We start from the raw sequence: 21541 nt of genomic DNA, 5'->3' as shown, positions 1-21541 counted from the left end.
CGTTAACTTTTCCTCTCTACATACATTTATGTAGAAAATGTACATACACTAAATGCAGTTCTTAACATTTCTGACCCATATTTATAACAGTAAACTAAGAGAAGAAGGAATATGAAATTAACTTGTAACTTCTCGTCTCAGTGTTTGTACGTGGTTGTTAGTGGGGAAGCTATTACAGGTTCATACCCAAAGCGTGGCTCCCTTTCACGACGTGCTTCCAATACTTGACTGGTAAAAGCTTTCCACTGGTACAAAAGGGGCCGTGTATGTCCACAAAATAATCTCTCCTCCTCCAACCTCTGGGCTGCAGTCCTCCCGCCCTCTGCCTGGAAAAAGGCCCCCAAATTCTGCGAATCTCCCTACCTCAGACAGCTGTAGTCTCCCATTTTGGCGTGTAGACAGCTGGAGAAGAACTGAATTGGCCATGTCACCAGGCTTACCTGTACCTTGCCCTACCTCCTATCCTCTGGGCAAAGAGAAGCTGTAGGTAACTGAATGAGAAAGGCATTGGCTCTTCATCCAAGACACTTCACTTGGGAGCAGCAGCAGGATATTTCATTCATTGTGCGTGCTGCTGAATAGATACACAAGGAGATCTCCCCATTTATGCAAACAAAACAAAATGCTGTTGAGTTAGAATTGCTTTTTCAAGGCCATTCATCCAAAATGAAAGCTGATCTGCTCAAAGAATTAGTAACTCCTCGGTATCCCAGAACCATCCAGTTTTACCTGATTTGTCATGTGCCACTCCCACGGTAGGATTGCTGCCCGGCCAATTCTTACTCCTTCTTGCATGGTTATATGATGCTTAGCTGCTAAATCTCCTGCTGAGACGTGAACTGTTCAATGCCAGTCACAGCGCTCACATTTCTGGAAGAGTCTCGGTGGTCAGTGAGTTTTCCAGGAGGCAGAGCTCTGTGTGTGTCCTTCTTGCATGAAGGGTTTTTTCTAGTGTGCGTGTGGAAAATGGGGCACACAAATCTTGTCTAGTTAGAGTGGTCGGGATCTTTCGGTGTTTGATAACTGACCAGGCTGATTCTTAGTCTCTGGGGTTTGCAAACTGGTCTTTACAGGGGAGGGTACAATACTCGCCACACACAGAATGTCCTGTCAAAGTGTGAAATAACAGTACTTAGCAGGAGGTAAGGTCGCACTGTAAGAGCCATGCGCTGCGAGGAGCGTGGGATTGTTGCAACTCTCCGTCTAGGGCAGTAGAGAAACGAGTGGAGTTTCGGCTTCCAAGGCGGGGAGGATGTGGCACTTCCCCGGCGGCCACGGCAGTCTCCGTCTGTACCTGCAGAGGCTGTTGTCACACACTGGTGTTTTTAGGCAGAAATACAGATACCCCGTGAGCAAAGGGCTCTCGGAGACTGTTGTACAGATTGCCGTTTTGCGGTAACACTGGCAGGGTCTGGCTGCATATCGCTGCTCTTTGTCGTTTGGAAAAGTAGGTGGGTCAGAGAACAGATTTGTCGATCTATAGTTTATGTAGTGTAGTTCTTGGTGGTGAGTTTGAGGCTCGCCTGAGCTAACTGATGTTTGTTTAGGAAGGTCAAATCTCTTCACCTTGTTATTGTGGGAACTGGGGGTTAGTTGAATGTTTTCTTGTCTTCCCCCCCCCATGTACAATACTTCTGTAGAAGTGCTTGGCAACACTGTTGGCGTATTTGCACTGAAGTATTTTCAAATCCTCTTCTCTGCAGAGAGATCAAGAATTTCTGAAGTCTCTGTTTGTCCTGGTGTACCACGACTCTGTCTTCCCTCTCCTCCAGTCCACCTTCCTCCCTGACTACAAGTGGGCTGAGGAAGAGTCGGAAGCATCTCGCTGGAAGGTGATTGCTGACTTTTTGGAAAAGAGCCGAGAGAATGATGGTGCACTTCAGTATCTGCTGTCGTCAGAGAACACTCACAAAGCCTTTGATATCGCAGAGCTGTCTTACGATTTCTTAGGAGAAACGAGGAAAAACAATCCTGGTGTATGAATGGATTATAGAAGAACAATTCAGGCTATATAACAATGGAGTAACAACATAAATAAATTCTTACCAAAGAGAAACTGTGTACTATCTGAATTGTAATGAATATTTTAACACACTTAACACTAACATTTTGAGAGAGACTAAAATTATTTTACCAGTTGAACTAATGGAAATTGTATTTTAAATTTTTGACTTTGCAATGTTAGGCAAGGCTGTCTGTTGCTACACGTACCTGTTGTAGCCACGTCAAGTGTCGTATTTTGCCGAAGCGGAGCAAATGCTGAGGCAGCACTTTTCTCCTCTCATGCAGCTTCCAATTAATTTCCAGTTTTGTTTTAATCAGGGTGAACAAAAGACTCTTTGTCACAGTACCCCAGCAGAGTGGTAACAGGCAAGGAAAATAGCAATGATCTTTAAGAATGCTGCTGAGCAAGGTCAGCCAGGTTAGGGAAGAAAATAATTTCTTGTCCAATCGGTGGCCAGCAGGTTGCTCCGTATTTAGACTGTTTTACTGTTTTTCTTTCCCACTCAGGAAAGGGTTGGGTTATTCACAGGAATGTGCTTGACCCACCTAATACAACTGGAAGCTGGTGAGAATTCAGGGCATGCTGTGTTTCCCCGGCGCACGGCCACGCCATACGGTAGCTCCCTCTGTGCTGACTTTCTAGGGCAGGCTAATGAGCTGCGGGGTATTCCTCAGGTGGACCGGGATGTTGAAGGCTTCTCTTCCCTGAGCAGTTTGTAACCACAGGCCGTACGTGCTGCCCGCTCCCAGTGGGAAGCCATTAATCCCATTTCTCTGTTGTGCTGGAGTCTCTGGATGCTTTCTGCATGGTGACGGCTATGTTGCCACTGTGTCCGACGAGGCAGGCGGGCACCGGGTCGCATGTGGATTTAAGTCCGAGCCAGGCACTAGTTTTGTCTGGTGTGAAATGTTTTAAAACAAGATCTTTCAAAGACCACGGCGCGCTGCGTGGAGCCCGAAGCCAGCTCCTACTGACAGCATTTGTAAACTGGAGCCTCCAGAAATGCCACAAAGCACCTGCCCCAGCCTAGGAAGGGCTCGGACAATAAGAAACACCATGGATTTGTTGCTCTGTATTGCGCAAGCACTCGGCCTAGAAGCCAAATTCCTAGGGCATCGCTTGTCTCTCCTAACAGAGGGATATGGTATCTTACTAGGATATCGTCCTCCTCCTGCTGCAGAGTATTGCCTGAGTTAGAGAGGACAGAATGACTTCGCTAGGCCACGAGGCAGAGATGCCACCTCCAGCCTTTCATCCCACCAGTTATTGGTGAGTTATGGCGTGAGGCAGAGTCCTCTGGGAAAAAACAGTGTGTACTTGTCGAATCCAAAGCGCATCTGCCAGGAGGTAGAAATCAAAGCTGTCCCGGTAGCTGTCCTTCAGACCTTTCCGGGCACTTAGGAGCACGCGGGCAAACCCTCCCGTCTTTTATCAGTGTGTTGAGTTATCTGTAAAAAATGTTTGGCTGCAAGTTTTCAAAGGCTGGACATGCCCGGTGGGTGTGGGGGAGTCCGACGCGAACACAGAGCAGAAACCTGAACAGAAAAGGGAGGAGGCAACAAAAGCAAAAACATTTCAGGCTTGAAAGTATGCCAAGGACAAAAATTGATTGCAGGAAACGTTTCTCCCCCCCGGCGTGGTGCAGGATTTTTTCCCTTTCCCCTCTCGTTAAAGACCTTGAATTGATTGTGTGTCGGTGGCGGGGCCGGGGTCCCGCTGCTCTCCCGTCCCAGTGTTGGCAGCAGGGTGTGTGAAGTCAGCCGCAATAACCAGAGGGCTCCTGAGGGCTCCTTCAGCCAGAGGAAGCAGCGTGGTGCCAGCCTGGGCTGGTTTCTGTGATTACATCCCTGCGGGTGTGTCGGTTAAAACCCTGCACGGGAGCGGTGCGGCGCAGACAAATGTGAGCAGAGCAGAGCCGGAGCAGTCGTGGCATCAGCTGGAAGAGATGGCCTCGGTGTGTGGCCCTGCGGCCTCCACTCAGCCTGCCTTGCCCTCCGGACCCGCTGTCTTCAAGACCATCCCCTACGCGTTCATGCTACCGGAGATAGTGAGTATGCCGAGCTTTGCGGCGTTACAGCACCCCACTAATGGCTCTAGCGAATCTAAAAATCAGGGGGCAGCCCCCAAAACGATCCTGAAGACAGCATTAATGGGAAATAATGTCTTTTAGCTTATACTGAATGCACAACGGTGGTCTTTGTGATGTGCTTTTTTTGGAACAGTTTGAAGACAAGATACGGCTCCATCCCAGAGCCCGTGCGAGGGTCACCGGCTGCCCTGGGGCTGGGAGAGGCTGAAGAGCTGCCGGTGCCCCCGGGGCAGAAGCAGCTCTAGTTATCGCATAGAAATTGCTTGAAAAATAAGGGAGTTTCATTCTCTGTATTAAGTCTTTCCAAGGGCTTGAAGGCAGTTGGGTGTCTTGTAACGTGACATTCCATGAATCTTTCAATTGCTTCTGGGTCCAGAGGGCATCTGGTGGGACTGGCCGAGATAACTGCTGGTGTACTTTGACACGTGACGCAGTGCTGGCGACGCGCACCACCCACGCTCCACAGGCGCAATCGCTGTGGCTGGGCTTTGCCGTTGAGCTGCCCGTGCCAACGAGCTCAGCTCCCCCCTGCAAATCTGAGGGAGTTTCATCCACCGAAGCTGGAGCGGCGCAGGGTGGCGTGAGCTTATCCAGATAACCCTGTGTGCTATTTGTGCATGGTAAATATTTTAGGTGGATCCAGAGCGAGCAACTCACTCTGGGCTGGTGTGTGGAGTCAGGAGGAGACTTCCTCATGCCACGATTTCAAGCCCAGGAGATTAACAAGGGGGCAGGGCTAGGCCGATGCGGCCATTCACCTTTCCCAGATAAAAGCACATTTTCTGGCTTCTCCACCAAAGTCCCTGGGGTGAGATGTTTCCTTGCGTCAAACATGGCAGCAAACCTTTCCCTTTTGTAAGACACTTTCTGAAGTATTTCCCAAGAGCGTTCAGGGAATCTTGTGCCAGCTTGCAGTGCTGCTGTCTTGCCGGGATGCTCCGGGAGGCTGGTCCGCGCTGCCCAAAGACGCAGGGCTTCCCACGGCTGCTGGGGCTGGCCCGGGAGGGAGGTGAGGAGGGACTCGGGGAGGAGAAGGGGCTTTCCCCATCCCACACTCATCGGAGGTGCCTGTGTTTGTCCCCGGCAGCTCTGCGGGACCTGGGTGTGGATCCTTGTCGCCGCTACCACCGTCTCCTTCCCGCTGCTGCAGGGATGGGTGATGTACGTGTCCCTCAGCTCCTGCCTCATCTCCCTGCTGCTCCTCTTAAGCTACCTCTTGGGCTTTCACAAAAACAGCGAGAACTGGAAAGTGCTGGTAAGAAGGGGCTGGGACACCGGCAGATGTTGGCAGCAGCAGTGTGGGTGCAAGACCACCGTGGCTGGCGATGGGTTAGCTGGCCAGCTGCCGGCCCTTCTGCAAACCACCAGCCCTTTTTCCTCCTTTTGCCTCGATTGGAAATGCCAAGTGAAGCTGTGCTATGCCATGGGTGCTGCCTGGGCACAGGGGAGGGTTCGGCATGGTTACGAGGGTTTGGTCCCAGCCCCTGTCTGGGCGTGTCCGTCCCGTTCGAGCACTCGCATGTGCAGAGGATGGACCTCGTCCTCAGGGCGAATCAGAGGAGGACAGTCCCGGGCAGGCTTTGATCCTCGCCGCTCCCTTGTTTTGCAGGACAGTTTGTACCACGGCGCCACAGCCATTCTGTACATGAGCGCTGCTGTCTTGCAAGCCAACGCGACCATCAGATCTGAGTTAAGCCCCGACTCGACGCTTCACTACCAGCTCAACAGCGCTGCATCGGTGAGTCAGTCCAGAAAACCCCAGGCAGGCCAGAGCACCTGCAGTTCCCCTTGGAGAGATGCAAGAGCAAATACTGAAGCCACAGCAGAGCCATCCCAAGCCCAGTAGTGTCACACTGATCAGAGCTTCAGCTGCATCGTGCAGCCAGCGTGGGCTTCTTAGGGTCCAGCGGCTCATGGACAGCCTTGCGTGGCTGCCTCTGGGAAATGTGGGGGGCTTTGCCTCTTCTTTGAGGCTGGAGAGAGGTCTAGGCAGGGAGGTTTCCCCAGGTTGAGAGCACCGAAAGGAGACAGGGTTAGACTCTCCCAGCTGACCCCAGCTTTTGCTCTTCTTTCTCTCATGCAGTTCTTCGCCTTCATCACGACCTTCCTGTACATCCTCCACGCCTTCAGCATCTACTACCAGTGAAGCCCGGCAACGCCGGCTTCACCTCTGCGGAACGAGGGCTTTCCCAGCGCGAGGGGTGCAGCTGTCTTCCACCAAGGTGTCCCTGCCCCGGCCCTGTCGCCCACCCCGTGGGGATAGCGGTTGCTTTTTCACTTCACTGAAGAAGGGGTTTTTGTACCGTGGTGTCGTGCCGGTGTGCTTGTGGGGACATTTTGTGCCTTGCCCGTGGGCTACGCAGGGGGAGGGACTGGGTGCAGGCTCCAAGCCAGCCTCCCACTCTGATGTTCCGCCAAATATAGATGACCAGGGAAAGGAAAAAAAAAACCAAAAACGAAACATCACTGTTCCTACAGCAAAAAATTTCCTTTCTTATTATTTTCCTATCTCTGGTTCAGCTAGATCACTCCCCAATGCATAAATTCATAGCAATACTACAATATTGTGTTCCTTGACTTTCAGATAATTTCATTTGGCATATGCAGTACTTAGAATAAAGCGTCTACTAGCAGTGTCTGACCAAATAGATTTCGACCACTATATAAGCTATGTTCATTGAACAAGCTAATTTTACTTCGTAAGAGTTAAAAATTTCCTTTCAAAAACCAGAAAATGTTCACAGACTTAGAAAGCTACAACAGACTTTTTAAACAAGTAAATCATAGAACTTCTAACGAACTTCTAGCTATAGTATAAAACTACAGCATGAAAAGACTTATTACTACAGTTATTTACAGTAGTTCTCTGGTGTCTGCTAGTCGCCATTACAAAATCTGCAGCCGCGGAGTTCAGTCACTGGCAGCGCCATCACCTAACACTGGCCTTACAGGCGTCCCCCCTCTCTGCATCTTCAGCGCTGGAGTGACTGGTAGAGGGAGCTCCCTCCTCTCTCTGCCCCAGATAATCCTCCGCTTCTGGGATAGCGTTGACTCGCAGTACATCTAAGTAGAGAAGGTAGTCCTGGAGACAAGCTGGCAATGGCAATTCCCGGATAAACCGGTCCGATCGCAGGCGTTCACTCGTTAAAATGGACCGGATCTCAAGACGACAAAGATGAGACAGGGAAGGAATGAAGGCTGAAAAATTAAAGAACAAGTCAAACACCAAACAGGACACCACGGGATTACATCGCTTGCCTACGGTTACCTTGTTTAGCTAGATCCCATCTGAACCCCCCAATCTCTGGCAGAGTTCTCGATAGTGAAGGGCTGTTTCCTGCTAGAATCAGCATTTTCGGAATTTCCTTATAGGAGCTAGAAAAGTTACCTTAAACTTCTAGAAACAAAGTGTCAAAGAATCATTTTATCCTTAATCAGAAAGTTTCACCTAACCAGCCTAGAACAGCTACCTGCTTGGGGAGAGAGGGGCTCATGCCACCTTACAAGAAATGAAAAATTAAGTCTCAAAGTAAATCCAGCAACAAAATAACACAAGGGAAAACACTTTTAGGATAAGTATTAAATGACAGCATGACTCAGTTGGCATATGATGCCAAATGTTCTAACATGTTGCTCAATAACTTGACTTAGGACAACCACTGTGCCAAAAGATAGACAAACATGTCTGTAAATGTACATTCGCTCAAACACAAACTTTCACGTTATAGATCAACTTATCCTGACACAGAACTCTAGTGCCTCCAAACTCTCCTAGAGCAGCTTCTCCATTTATTTCATTCACAAGGAATCTGTAATATTAACTGCAATCATTTCTGTATTTCAGTATAGAAGGGTAAGTATGGCAGGGGTGTAACTCCACGGGACCATACGTTTTGCAAGCCTTCAGCTGGAGGTGTGAACACCAGTTCTTGAACTTTTCCACACGAACCCTTCATTTTTAATTTCCTGTGCTCACTCACATGACCAGCTTATCTCAGTTCAAGTGCCTGGTGTTTCTCAAGCGGGGAAGCTTGCCTCTCAGCACAGCGGAAAGAATGAAAAAGTGAAAACTTTCAAAACTTCCCCCCCTGCTTTCTCTCTTCGGCTTTAGTTACTGGATGCTATTACAACACAAATATATTTACTAATAGCAAAGGAAACAAAGAAAGAAAACGTCATCTAAATTTCCCCAAATGAAACCTTTTTTCTCTTTACTCCAAAAAGGTACCCTAATTAGCTTCAAATATTCCAGTATTATTTAACAACATTATCACGTAGACATTTTAAAAATCATTACAGACCCTTTTAAAGAAGAATTTGCTTTGAAATGAGTCACTAACAAAGACATCCGAGCGCAATTTTTCAGTAACATAACGCATAGGTCACAGTGTATGACCTGTATGGTAAAGCTGCTTTTCTGAAGCACTAGTGAGCACTAGTGTTTTCCTGGACAATCAATTATTGAATCGTTCTGGCTGACCACATTTCGATTACAGGAGTGACAATGAACAGCTAGATTTGTAGGTATTTAACATGATGATTTATATGGTTTGTATTTTAGTTACGGTCAAATGCTTGCAGAACAGGATAGACACTTCATTGGAAATACAAATCAAATTAAAAAGCATAAAAGCAGTGGGATATTGCCTAGAAAACATAACCAGGTAATGTTGATCATCTTCCCTTAAATCTTCCAAGAGGCTGAACGGATCATTTCAGGAAGGTGCAATACCAATTTACAGTCACTACCCATATTTTATAGCACATGCATTAATTTGAAGTGGACAAGGTAGCCTAAACTGAGAATACGTACTTGAAGCATGCTAACTATGAATTGAACAATGTAATGAGTAAAATTCATACAAATACATTTTCCTTGCTTGTTTAGGGTAATTGTTATTTCTGCTCCCCAGCTTCTGGACAAGCAATGTCTGTCGACTGCTGAACCTTCTTTGCCATCGTGCATTAGCACACAGAGCTGCTTCCCACTTACAGCCTGGAAGCTGACACACACGGAGACTTTTTTTCCTAACTGTATTGCTTACCAAAATGGCTCTTGGGAGTCCGAGTGAACTTCTCTTTGTAGTCTGAAAGGTCTTGCTCTACAGCTGGAGGAAGTCTCTTCCAGTTCGTGAACTCCAGGATGAAATTAAGGGCATTCTCGCTCACAGAGAAAATCCTGCATAATAAAAACTCCCATAAAATATCATTTTACACAATAGCATAGATATAACAATGGAAACAATGCATAGAAAGCTTCACTATTTTCTAACAAATCCTTAACAACCTACATCCTAAGCCCAGAAACAGAAAACCAATCCGAAGTAATTTTGACAGCACAAGCCTTTACTAACGTAGTTTTATCTTCCTCCGTTTCTTTTTAAAAGTAAGTTAGACTGCAAGAGAAAAAAATCTGCTCTGAAATTTAAATGCCTCAGTAATAGGCAGCATTCTCCTCTACACTAATTTCTTATTCCATTTCCACCTAAATTTTAATAAGGGGTCAAGACACCAGAGCATTATAAGCATTAACATCACTTTGGGGGAAAAAATGCACATATATTCAGCTACTTATTTATTAAAACAAAACAAAAAAGCCCTCCAAATTTGCAAGCGTTTCAAACTTCTACCAGAGATTGCATTTATATGTACTCAGAAATCAGTATGATTTACATTTCAAATCTTCAGCATGTGTGAAGAACTTCTAACAATAGCTTAATTGAATAAAGCATATAAGGAGGTTTAAGTAACAGCAGGTAAGCCAACTGTTTCAGTATTACACAGGACGAAGAGCCATGCAATTTCACAGAACAGCTTCTCGGCTAGATGTATACAATCCTGAATTTTCATCTGAATGGAAATCTAAATGCTCTAAACACACAAAAATACCACACTAAGAATTTTTACTTCCTTCTTACAGGAGATACATGTCAAAGTTATTTTATGTCCTTTCTAGTGTATATTATTTCATTTTTCATATTTGACTGAACTTTCATACGTTCACCGAAAACCATACAGGAGAGAGATCTGATGGCCTAGCTCTCTTAAAGAGAACGGTGATTTTACTTTTCCCACTGGTAATTAAAATTGTCAGTGACCAGTTTATGATTGATTATACAGTTGTCCTGCACAAGGAGCCAGAGACAGTTAATGAACCATATGCATAAGTGTCATTTGCTGTCTACTATCCTCCTCTTATCTTCCAGGAGGGAAATAGGTACTATTGAAGTTAAACTCACAAAAACATTAGTTTTGTAGATTATGGTGTGATAAGCGTTATTTTAAAAAGTGGATATTTAAACAAAGGAAGTAACTGATATAAAAGTATTTGTAACAAAATATCAAAAAGCATCATACGTGATATACATGGAGGGTGAGATCTGTTCACTCACTGCATTGCAATCTTGTAGCGTGTTTGCTTTTGCAACCACTTAGTCTTCTATGAGTAAGTATGATCTACAGAAGCACAGATGTATCATGCTTTATATATGCTCCTCTAATTACTGTTCAGAAAGCCATGGATGCTAATGATTAACAGAATCTCAGTAAGCCATAAATGAATGCATTTAAAACTACCAGTGCTATCTTAACCATGATATCTTAACAGTATCTGAAATATAAATCGATATTCAAGTAAACCTTTCATACAGGTAGGTAATGCATGTAACGAGTTCATACATCTCACATGATTCTGTTAACAGCTGAGACATATGATAGTAAAGTCTAAGCGTCATCTTCACGGACAAGAAAAAAACAGAAGAAAATACAAATACTTCATAATTTTAAACACAAGTTTAATTCTGTATGCCTAATTAAACATCACCAAGCAGTTATCTGTATATGGAAGAATTAAAAAAAAACAAACAACAAACAAACAAAAAAAAGACTGGATTTTTTGCCACATTATTTTGTTTAACACAATCTCTAACTGCATCCGCTTCCTCTCCTCCTAGCCTTGGCCCAGCTTCACCTTACATTTGTTCCCCACCCCTCCTGACCTCTTCCTTGGTACTTGAGATTCTTCTTACCATTACCGTATTATACATATACACACAATTTGCAACTAAATTTGGGGGCTAATAAGAGACGTTCGATATAAAAATTGCGAAATGATGCCTTTCTGCAGGGTAGTGATAAAGCAATCTCCGTTCTGGCTTTCTTCCTCAAAGAAATTTGTTTTACTGAATCCAGCCATCACCCGTCGACGTTTTATTTCAGACTTTCCGTGACCCTCGCCACTCCTGATCATGGCAACTGATTATCAAGTACTATCCTCTGAAAGCACGTGGTAAATAACGTTGGCAACAGCTTTGCGGATTAGCATACAATATTCAAGTAAACAAGGAAACATTGTCTGCTTACCAGAATCTGCGCATTAAATTCACTGGATCAAAACCAGCCAAGAGCAGATAAGGCAGCCATTCCTTGTACTCCTCATGCGCTTTAATTGTGTAACTTATGAACTCCGATAATTGGTCCCCAGAGGGCAGTGAACAGCCCAGCTTCAAGAAGCGTCGAAACAAAGTAAACTTTTCATGGAACAGGCAATATCCCAAATTAATCCCAAGTAAGGCGATTCCGTATTTCAGGAAAATATCAATGAAATAAAAAAACCTATGAACAGCGCACAGGGAACAGGACATCCTGTTAGTTTTTTTTCCCCAGAAAGCATCTACCGTTTCACTTCTTACCTCCAAGAAAGCAAATTTCTTCTACCAAAAAACCCCCCAAACCAAAGAAAAACCCAGCGTGCCATTCTGAGTGCAGTTCTTTCCGGAAAGCATCAGTTTAAAATGTAGAACCAGTTCAGGAGACCCCGGTCCCTACATTTAACTCATTTGTTCTTTTTGTCCTGAAAAACCTGTGGTTCCAACCAGCTTCCAGCCCTTCAAAGCAAGCCTTTTGATCACAAATAGAAGCTGCCCAAAGTCATCAATTACTGGTATCTGTAACCCGGAAGTACCACCGCACTGCTGATCCACCACGTGCTTGCTATGAGCAGAAAGCACCGTGCCCACTTGATTAGGTTTCACCTTAAAAATGCGCCGTGGGCAATAGATGGACAAGTACGGGAAAATATCAAACGACTGCACCCCAGGACTTGGGGACCAGCCTAACGTTCAGACTTGTTACGGGTTTAATTTACATCCAGCTGTATTTGCAGGAAGCTCTGCAACCCACTGAACTATTGTAAACATTTTAAAGTGTTTTTACTAAAATCATTTTATCATTATCAATTACGATACGGTAATATGATAATGAATGAGATTATGACTGATAATTAGTGTGTTGCTTTTTAGTTAGTAATTAGATTGCACATTACTTCATAGAAGTGGTTTTGAAGTGGTGATATATGTTACCTGCCTCATTTACAGTACATTTTAGTAGTCACCTGGTCTGCATCCCTTCCGGAATTATTTATTAGACACTAAGAATAGGACAGAAGGGGAAAAAAATGATGTCCAAGGATTTTTAAAGACAACTTCCCAGGAGCGCGTGATGAAAATTAGTAATAACAAACCCCAGGCGCTGCTCCACTGCACACCTCATGGGTCATTTATGGAGCTACAGGAAAGCACATTCTGCCTCGTGCCCCGACGCACGATGTGCCGTTTTGGATCTGGATGAGTTCCTGCCTCAAGCAATTCAAAATCACCTGCAGCCTGACCAGAGACACAAGAGGCTGTAACAGGCACAGTCACTGGGATGTACTTTCACTATTAAAAAAACCCAATAATTCTGTCCTTGATTTCCCTCCTTGAAATAAGCCCTTTTATAGTTCAAGTAGGACAAACTCAACCAGGATATTACTGCAGTATTTTCACTTCAGGAACATTATGAATGACTGGCAAGTTACTTATTACAATCATAGTGCTGTAGATTGAGGGCAACTATTCGGTGAAGTTTTTAATAAAAATTTTCCTAAGCCAACTGTAAGAATGTGCAATCCTATTGATTAATAGCATGCAACCAGTACACACTTTACAAACATATATATATACACAACCATATATTCAAACATATTCAGCAAAGAATATCCCAGCAAAGTTAATTCTTTCAACAGCTTTATCCAGGGGGAAGAAGAAGAAGAAAAAAAAAAATACATCACCTCAAGACCATCACTTTTAATTATATCAAGCTTTCTCGTAAAAAATAATTTCTCAAATAGCCTCTACACATCCGCGGACAAGCCTCAATTGTTTACGGGATTCAGGGCACCGAGGCACATCCTCTAAATGTTGGTATTTTGGCTAAAAATGTTTGCAGGTGACAAACTTCTGGTATCTAAGAACTGTTAAAATATTGCATATTTTGATTTTTCTGCCTCAAATAAAAGACATCAGAGCAGGTCCCACGTGGAAGACAAGAGGCAAGAATGAGAAAGTGAAATCATGATTCCCAAATGTAAGCCAGCCCCAAAAGCTATGTTTTTGCATCTGCTGGATAAACTGCTTTTTAATGGGGGTGAACTAACTTCATTACTACCAAAACCTCATTACTTTAAATGGCAGCACATAAGCAATAAATTTTGATCCGTGTACATCAAATATTCTGTTAGAATCTGAGTTTTAAGAAGATTTAAAAGCCTTTATTGAAGATATTTTCCTTGATGCAGCACACTAGCCACATAACATTACTTTGCATTAATATTCCCGAGGAGGAGTGTCTACAAAGGGTGAACTAACTAGAATTCTTGCAAAACGTTAAGTGATAGACAGCAATCAGCTGAAGGAAAAGAAAAAGTTTTCAAAGGTATTCTCTACCACATGAAATTTCGCTGTTGTTCTAAAGCATAAAGCAGCATCAGGTAACTGCTCTCAAGCCTCAATTAAAATGTAAACCACAATGACATTACAGCTCTGTGCAAAGCTCAGAACTGCCAAGAGGTGACTGAGATTTGATCCTCTATCTTGATTTGAGCTGTGCTAGTATTCAGTCCTTCGAATGTTATTTTATATATTGAATTAGTTTGGGGGGAGCACAAGGCAAGCTTGGGGACAGCAACACCTAGGTCTTTTACAGTAATAGCCCACTCCTCCACGAATTAATTTCCCACAGAAAAAGGAAGAAGAAACTTCTGTACTAAAGGGGGGGGAATCAACAACAAGGACATGAAGAGCACCTCATTGACATACCATATATATGTGATTAGGAGTAAGGCTTTTTTTTTATATCTTATTATTTTTCCTCCAAAATTATAGCCTTTGCATTATGAAGCAAGCATTGTTTTATTTCCTGTTGAATACCAGGGATGCACATCACTCACCAGGCATTAAAAGAAATGGGTCACGATCTAAAAGAAGACATCGTTCAGTTCCCCAGTCCTCCTTACAGCTATAGTGTTGAGCTGATTAATTCTGCTTGTCTTATGCACGAGACTGGCATACAGAAAAGGAAAACGCTATTTTCCAATAACTCGTCCTTACTGAAAAGAATCTGGCTACTTAAGAGTCCTTTTGATCCAATTACAGCATCGAGTCATGTTCCCAGAAGACAGAGACATGTCGATAAGGCCTTCTGAAAGCATGAAAACTGCAATTCTGTCCTACAAGACTCTTCTTCAAAGAGCTGAGCTTCCCCTCAGAGATTTCGGCAGGTTCTTCAGCTCGTGCACGCAATCCAAACCCCACACACCATTCGGATATTTACAGTTTAACTCCAGCAGCTCAAGAATTGAGGCAGGAGGGCAGGAAAACTGCACGTTTAAACAAAGTTAAATAGAGGCCAACATAATTATGAATAGTTTCAAAATGTAAGAGGTATACTTACTCTTTTTGGAAGACCATACACATGGGTGATCTGCAGTCGAAGTTAAGGCACTCTTGAGCATCTGGACTGTAGCCTTCTTTAAGCAACAATTCCAAACATTCTTTATTACCGCCATATACTGCTGAATACACAGGGCTCACTTTGCCTCTGCCTTTGTCACAAATCCGATCAGTGATTGGTATTAGTAACTCTAGTATCCTGCAAATATTTAAAAACTCTACTTATTTTGTGATCTTACACAATAATTACTTTTAAATGTATGGTCATTTTTCATATGGTCATTACAACTTAAGAAGAAAATCCTACCTGTTTTTTCACTACTGAGTTTGCATAAAAGAACAATTTATGGGGTTTTTTTTATCATTTTTACACAGACCCACAACAAACATTGTGCTTTGGCATGGATTTAGGCTGGCAATAAATATTTTAATCCGAATCAGAGACAGGTATTTCCTATTATCCAACAATCCTTTTTACAGCAATAGAGTACCTCTGCACATTAAATCCAGGCTTCATAGAAGTCTGGAAGCAAACTGAAAGTGTGAGTTGCAAATAAAATTAATACTTCTGTTCAGCAACACTCACTGAGAGACTGAAACAGAGAAATCATCCTGTTTCATAGCTCACACCTCCGGCCCACATCCTTTCCAGCTAACAAGGATTAGTGACAAACACCGATTCCTTTGCTACTGGAACTTACTGGCGCTGCTCAGAGGTCGCCAGTTACATATTGTTGCAAAAGCTACGAAGGCAGCGTCTGGTTTAAAGACATTTCTAGTACTGACAACTTTGCTAACTCATCTTCCGTTTCTGAGAAAATGAACAAAACCCAGCTTCCTCAGTATCTGCTACAGTCTGCCCTCCGCCTCAGTTTGAGGAGAGGCATCAATTTGATGCACAAACTTTAATGACAACTCAGCTGATGACCTCCTTTTGCTAGGGTTTAAGATCAAGCATCCACCAATAATTTTGCAGTTAGTACCATCATTAATATATTGGATTTTAAATGCTGTCACACGTGTGCAAGTCACGGGGTTCCGGAGCGATATTTTTCCCCAGTGGCCTGCTCCTCTGGGAACTTCCTTCCACTCTGGGTTTTCTGCTACGAAAGCGACTTATATCATTGGGATTGGGCAAAGCTACACATGCATTTCTGCAAGGATTAAAGGAACTGTTTTGTGGCTTTGATTTTCTGGCTGGTTCAGCCAATTCCTTATTTGCATATGATTACTTCTGCTACTTAATGGTCAGGACTATAATTCCAATTAAGAGCTGTTCAATTCATGCATAAAGCGTACGCTATTGTTATTTTAAAATGTAAAAGTAACATGGCTATTGAGCAAACTGGTATCTGTTTCGGCACTGTGGAAACCTCTCTAAACTCATTAGGATGTCGATCAGGCCCAGATCAGATGCCGAGTTCAAAATGATTGTTGGCTTTACTGGGACTACTAACAGACATTTTAAATATGAAAACAATTAGAAATTCTAAACTACAAATCAGCTTGAGAACTCATTTTTCTTTCTTTTAGAGCTGAATATCCTCTTTGTCGATTCGGTTTTTATTACCAGAACCTTTTGCCTGAAAGTCTTTTTAATCACCTACTTTTTATGGCCCATTTCAGCCGCTGCGTGGATAGGTAACTGCCAGTTATCCTCGTTGCAGTAGCGATTTGGATCTGCCCCTTTTGATAACAGCAGTTCCACACACTCGGCATGGCCCTCCTGCGCAGCAATCAGCAGGGGAGTGGCTCTGTCCTTGGCTTGACAGTTTACGTCTGCACCTGACAAAAAAAAAGCCAGTATTTTACATCACCACTACACCACAGAAAATAAGCAACAAATTAATCGGTAAGTGGTTTTCACAGAGCGACTTCACAACACAACAGGTTTTCCACAGCAATGAGGAAACGTTTACTAGCTTCCTGCTAATTGTTTAAACCGTCAGTGCTTAACATTAACTCTGTCAAAGATCAGCACAACACGAGATAAACGTGCTGGAGGAAAGGCAACCGGCTAGGCAATCTTTCGATGGCGATTATTTTTTGAGATTCTCCCCCAGGTGTTGGTAGATCAGTTAGTACGATTTCTCCGGTCAGGTCATGGCACCCTCAGGCTTAATAGTTACAGCAATTAGTTTTGGTTGTAAGGACGCATGCACTTAGACACATAAAACTTGTTCATTACGTGAATGAAACTGTTGCCGTCACTTTATGACCAGAGAGAGGTTATCTTCAGTTAGCCTGAACAATATCCTATTACAAGAGCAACGTCATCAAAATCAGACCGCTAATGTAGTGCTGTTGAGGGCTTCTAGAAGACCCTGATGAACCTTAATCTTTTCATATTTTTGATTTATTATTTCCTACCATCACTTGCTGAAAATACATTAAATTACTGAAACAAGATTTAAGCAATGAAGATGGTTTTGCATACCCATCTGCAACTAAAATTACATTAAAACCACTAAAATTTGAAGTCGTGAAGTGCAGAAGTAGAACTAAAATTGTATCTGGTGACAGGCTGATGCAAGTTTAAGAACAACGAAGCTAAAAGAATGATGACTATTACCATGGGATACAAGCAGTCTTAAACTCTCCAGCTTTCCATACTGAGCAGCAACAAACAAAGGTGTAATTCCAAAGTCATCCTTACATTCCTTGCTTGCCCCTTTCTCCAGGAGTATTTTCATTATCTCAGTGCATCCCTGAAATACATATTTTTATTCTTAACCAACAAAAAAGTGGGGAACTGACATAATTTATTTTTCCCACACATTCCAAACAGAAATAAGAAAAAACACAATATATTCAACAGTCTAAAGATGTACCGAAAAATTTATGGCAGAAAAAAATCAGACAAGTTTAATTTAGTTTTTCACATTTGCTCGTTTACACGATACATACGGATGGAAATTAAATTAGCTTATTAGAACCATTAAGCTAACATATTTCTATTCCGGAAAAAGGTCATACATCTCACTGACGATGAGATACTAAACAGAACTCTTCCTCAAAAAACTCTTGTAAGAGATTCACTTCCCAAATACAACACGTAGGCTTGTGAGTACATGCAAAACTTACAACACTTAAATAATTATTGCTTCCCAACTTCAACATCTCGTGTAGTTTCAGATACACTCTTCAGTGCATTGCAATCCCTTCAGCATTTAGACAGCCTTATGACTGCTAGGGTAGGTTAGGAAAAAAATCACCCGACAAAAAGGCAAAGAACTAGGTAAGTTATCACTCAGAATACACCAGTTACATGGAAATTATACGATACACTTACAGCTTACCTGAAAAGAAGCTTGGTGCAAAGAATTCCATCCAGACCAAGAATGAGGTCCTTTAACATCTGCTCCGTGTTGGAGCAGAAACTTTACAACGTCTGCATGTCCATTTTCAACAGCTTCAGACAGAACAGTAAAAAAAAGGAAGAAAAAAATTCTTATTAACTGGATTTAAAGAACTCATTGAAAACACTAACTTCCTGACACAATAATCATAATTCTTTTAAACTTGCCTTATATATGCTTACTTGCCTTTTACATTTACACTCCCAAAACAGAGCTGGAGAATGGAAATTTATGCACAAAAGTTTTAGTTAGACTTGTTAAAATTCCACCTACACTGTGCTAACACAGATAACAAAAGCAAGTCTCTCTCCTCCCTCTTTGCCGTGAAGCATGGAGACAATTCTGCAGCAGGCACCGAACCGCACGACAGTCGCAACGGCCTCCCGAACGCGTGAAGCCCGGTGGCTGTCTTACAGCAAACTTCCCCCAACTCAAACTTTTTTTAAAAAAAAGTTTAAAACTGTTTTAAACCCCTATTCAAAATTAATTTATAATGTGTACATTTAATTTATGCTAATGCATTCATTGACAAAACCTCCTTTAGCATCCTGATTCATCCTCAAGTTTTTGCCAACAACAATTCTACCAAGACACGTTTCCTGTGTAGCGGTAAGAGCTTGATCTGGTGATAAGTGACCTGCAAATAGTTGCTACCGACTGAATAATTTTTAGAGTATTAGCGCACGAGCCTGCCAAAAGAGTGCCTCCGGCCTGTAGTACTCAACGTCCAACACAGAGCTGTGCCATAACCCCGTTACATAGTCTGGACTAACCTGGCCATAAACTTTTTCCTTTTTAAAAATCTCTTGGATACAGAACCCCAGGACCGTTCCTTGGCCTGCCTAACCTACATAAGCACTTATACCTAGTGTTAACTATCATTATCCGGTGTGCTTTTAAGGATGATTTCCCCACAAGTGCTACCCGTTACCAATTGTTTTAAGCAAATAAGCTATTTAGTTGCTTAAAAATAAAATGTGAATAGACTTGTAAGCAAAGGTAAGGTGGCAGCCATGATGTTTGCCTGGGTACGCAGGTGAAAAAAAACAATAAGCATATTTAATCAGATGATTTAGACCCTGAGGATTCACTATAGCAGAATTTTTAAGCATTTAATTATGTCAAACATAAATCATAAAAAAAATACTAAAATAATGGACCTTAACTGCTAAAGTAGGAATTGCAAAAAGAATAAGATGACTTTTCACATAAGAAGTAGGGAGGAATAAAAAAAAAAAAAAGACTTGAAACACCCCCGTAGAGATGTAATCCTATACCTCCTAGACCTTTCCTGTGCTAGAAAGAAACAAAAGGCAATGCAAAAAACCAATCTGTTTTCACAATTTTGTTTTAAAACACAGCCTGAAGCAGATTTATCCATAAATAAAAAGTAATCCCTAGACCCACTCCACCTCCGAGTCTAAAGCCCAGTATTTAGGCTACAAAAATATGAAACATGATAGGCAGTGACTGAACTCTGGTGAGTTTAAACACAGTGAATAAGCTATTCCCCACTCATTGGCTGCTCTGAGATTTCTAGAAAGCTCGTGTCACCTAGGAACAGTGCGGTGGTTGCTTCAGTGGTAACTTCATTGGGGTCAGCCCCAGCTTCCAGAAGAACACGAACACTTTCCAAAGACCCGTGGCGTGCCGAAAGGTGCAGCGCACACATCCCTTCAAACGTCTTTGAATTTATGTAGTCATCAGATGGAGCTACAGATGAGAATAATGGAGACAAAAAAAAGTGTATCTAGCAATGAACTATGAAACACAGTTATTTTCTCCAAATAACTGTTATTTGAGATGTGTGGCCTACAGCGTGTCCACGAACGTGCTGTTATCAACTCTTTCAAACAGCAGTGTCAGTTATTGCCGGCCCCACGCAGATACCGGCCTTGGACAGAGAAGGTAAAGTAAAATCGAATGCCATTCACAGACTACAACATGCCGGTTTCTCTTTACGATAGCTAGTCAGTATCTATGAAAACACACAGAAATTTACAAAACAAGTAAGAATACGATAAAAGAAATCGACTTAATTTATATTTTATATCGCTGTTGTGGTTTAACCTCAGTAGGCAACAGCACCACACAGCCGCTCGCTCACTCCTCCCCACCCCCCCGGTGGGATGGGGGAGAGAATTGGAAGAGTAGAAGTGAGAAAAACTCGTGGGTTGAGACAAAAACAGCTTAAGAATTTAAATAAAATAACAACAACAACAATAATGTAATAATAATAATGTAATAATAATAATAATACACAAAGCAAGTGATGCACAGTGCAATTGCTCACCACCCGCCGACCGATGCCCAGCCAGTCCCTGAGCGGCGGCCCCCCCCCGCCCGCCTATGTACTGAGCGTGACGTCCCATGGTATGGAATGTCCCTGTGGCCAGTTTGGCTGTGCCCCCTCCCAGCTTCTTGTGCCCCTCCAGCCTTCTCAGTCAGTAGAGCATGGGAAGCTGAAAAGTCCTTGACTAGGGTAAGCATTACCTAGCAACAACTAAAACATCGGTGTGTTATCAACATTGTTCTCACCCTAAATCCAAAACACAGCGCTGTACCAGCTACTAGGAAGGAAATTAACTCTATCCCTGCCGAAAGCAGGACAATCGCAGGGGAATTTAGCAGAAAAATCGTGCTATTTCACATCAAATTTTCCTTACCTGCACCAAGTAGCAGCCTCAGACATTCACTCGAATTGTGAGCTGCTGCTTCGTGGATTGGCACCCACCCCCTGTTATCCGGAACATCGAGGCTGTAGCCCTGCTTAATTAGTCTCCTCAGCATTTTAACATTTCCTTCTCTGGCTGCAAGCCCCACGGCAGAACATCGATCGGAATAGGCCTCCGTGAAATCCATCCTCGTGTACGGCAGCCTCTGCGGGAAGAAGGGGAGAGGAAAAAAGGGAAGGAGAGGAGAAAAAAGAAGAAAAAAGAGCCGTGCCCGTTAGTACAGAATATGTAGGGGGGGAGTGATTTTTTGCAGAGGTTTTTGTTTGGGTTGGGGTTTTTTTGGGGGGGTGCGTTCGCTCGTTTGTGGGCTTTTGGGGGGCTGACCGCTCCCCTGCTGCTGGCCAGCAGCTCCCTGGGAGGCACAGTTACCGAGGGGAGGCGGTATCTTTTCCTGGGCCGACTGACACGACTCTAAAGGCAAACCCCCGTGCACAAGACGGGCTCACGCAGACACCTTGCGGAACCGCGGCCGCCACGCCGCTCCGCCAGAACACCGCCGTGGCTCCGGCGGGAGCCCCCCCTCCAGAAAGCCCCGAGGCCGCTGGCACCTCAGGGGCAGGATCCGCTGCCCCCCGCGCCGGCTG

General features: G+C 43.5%; 3 protein-coding genes across 4 annotated transcripts in view; 2 read left to right on the top strand and 1 right to left on the bottom strand.

Moving 5' to 3' along the window:
- The window catches only part of NPHP1 (nephronophthisis 1 (juvenile)), a 17676-nt gene extending 15488 nt beyond the window's left edge, over positions 1–2188 (top strand). The window contains exon 17 of one of the 2 annotated variants that reach the window (XR_663409.1): positions 1704–1756. Coding sequence is in view for 1 of the 2 variants with exons in the window: in XM_009319617.1 (XP_009317892.1) it covers positions 1704–1982 (279 nt within the window). In the remaining variant the exon portion in view is untranslated. Of the gene's footprint in view, positions 1–1703 lie in introns of both variants that reach the window. The other variant, XM_009319617.1, reaches the window with a different exon arrangement.
- A 1762-nt stretch (positions 2189–3950) lies between these two features.
- MALL (mal, T-cell differentiation protein-like) lies at positions 3951–6527 on the top strand. The gene is made up of 3 exons (XM_009319619.1): positions 3951–4052; positions 5182–5832; positions 6178–6527. Exons 1-3 carry the CDS (start codon positions 3951–3953, stop codon positions 6238–6240), a joined length of 816 nt encoding a protein of 271 aa, XP_009317894.1. The 3' UTR covers positions 6241–6527.
- Positions 6528–6656: 129 nt separating this feature from the next.
- Positions 6657–21085, bottom strand: ASB3 (ankyrin repeat and SOCS box containing 3). The gene is made up of 9 exons (XM_009319616.1): positions 20889–21085; positions 19777–19935; positions 18163–18275; positions 17436–17571; positions 16471–16648; positions 14865–15062; positions 11457–11708; positions 9140–9273; positions 6657–7292 (listed from the first exon to the last, which is right to left on the bottom strand). The coding sequence occupies exons 1-9, from the start codon at positions 21082–21084 to the stop codon at positions 7024–7026; spliced, it is 1635 nt and encodes a 544-aa protein (XP_009317891.1). The 5' UTR covers position 21085; the 3' UTR covers positions 6657–7023.
- Between the last annotated feature and the right edge of the window lie 456 nt (positions 21086–21541).

The sequence above is a fragment of the Pygoscelis adeliae genome, unplaced genomic scaffold (assembly GCF_000699105.1).
Source record: "Pygoscelis adeliae isolate BGI_AS28 unplaced genomic scaffold, ASM69910v1 Scaffold122, whole genome shotgun sequence".
Lineage (NCBI taxonomy): Eukaryota > Metazoa > Chordata > Aves > Sphenisciformes > Spheniscidae > Pygoscelis > Pygoscelis adeliae.
The sequence above is the reverse complement of the archived record's forward strand: the minus strand, read 5'-3'. Positions and strand labels throughout refer to the sequence as shown.

Excerpts from the sequence above, each read along its gene's own strand:
- MALL (XM_009319619.1), top strand. The coding sequence starts at position 3,951 with ATGGCCTCGGTGTGTGGCCCTGCGGCCTCCACTCAGCCTGCCTTGCCC. Across the intron at positions 4,053-5,181 it reads CGTTCATGCTACCGGAGATA|CTCTGCGGGACCTGGGTGTG; the intron begins GTGAGTATGCCG and ends TGTCCCCGGCAG. Across the intron at positions 5,833-6,177 it reads AGCTCAACAGCGCTGCATCG|TTCTTCGCCTTCATCACGAC; the intron begins GTGAGTCAGTCC and ends TCTCTCATGCAG.
- ASB3 (XM_009319616.1), bottom strand. The coding sequence starts at position 21,084 with ATGGATTTCACGGAGGCCTATTCCGATCGATGTTCTGCCGTGGGGCTT. Across the intron at positions 16,649-17,435 it reads AAGACTGCTTGTATCCCATG|GTGCAGACGTAAACTGTCAA; the intron begins GTAATAGTCATC and ends TTTTTTTGTCAG. Across the intron at positions 7,293-9,139 it reads GACTCCCAAGAGCCATTTTG|CCTTCATTCCTTCCCTGTCT; the intron begins GTAAGCAATACA and ends TTAATTTTTCAG.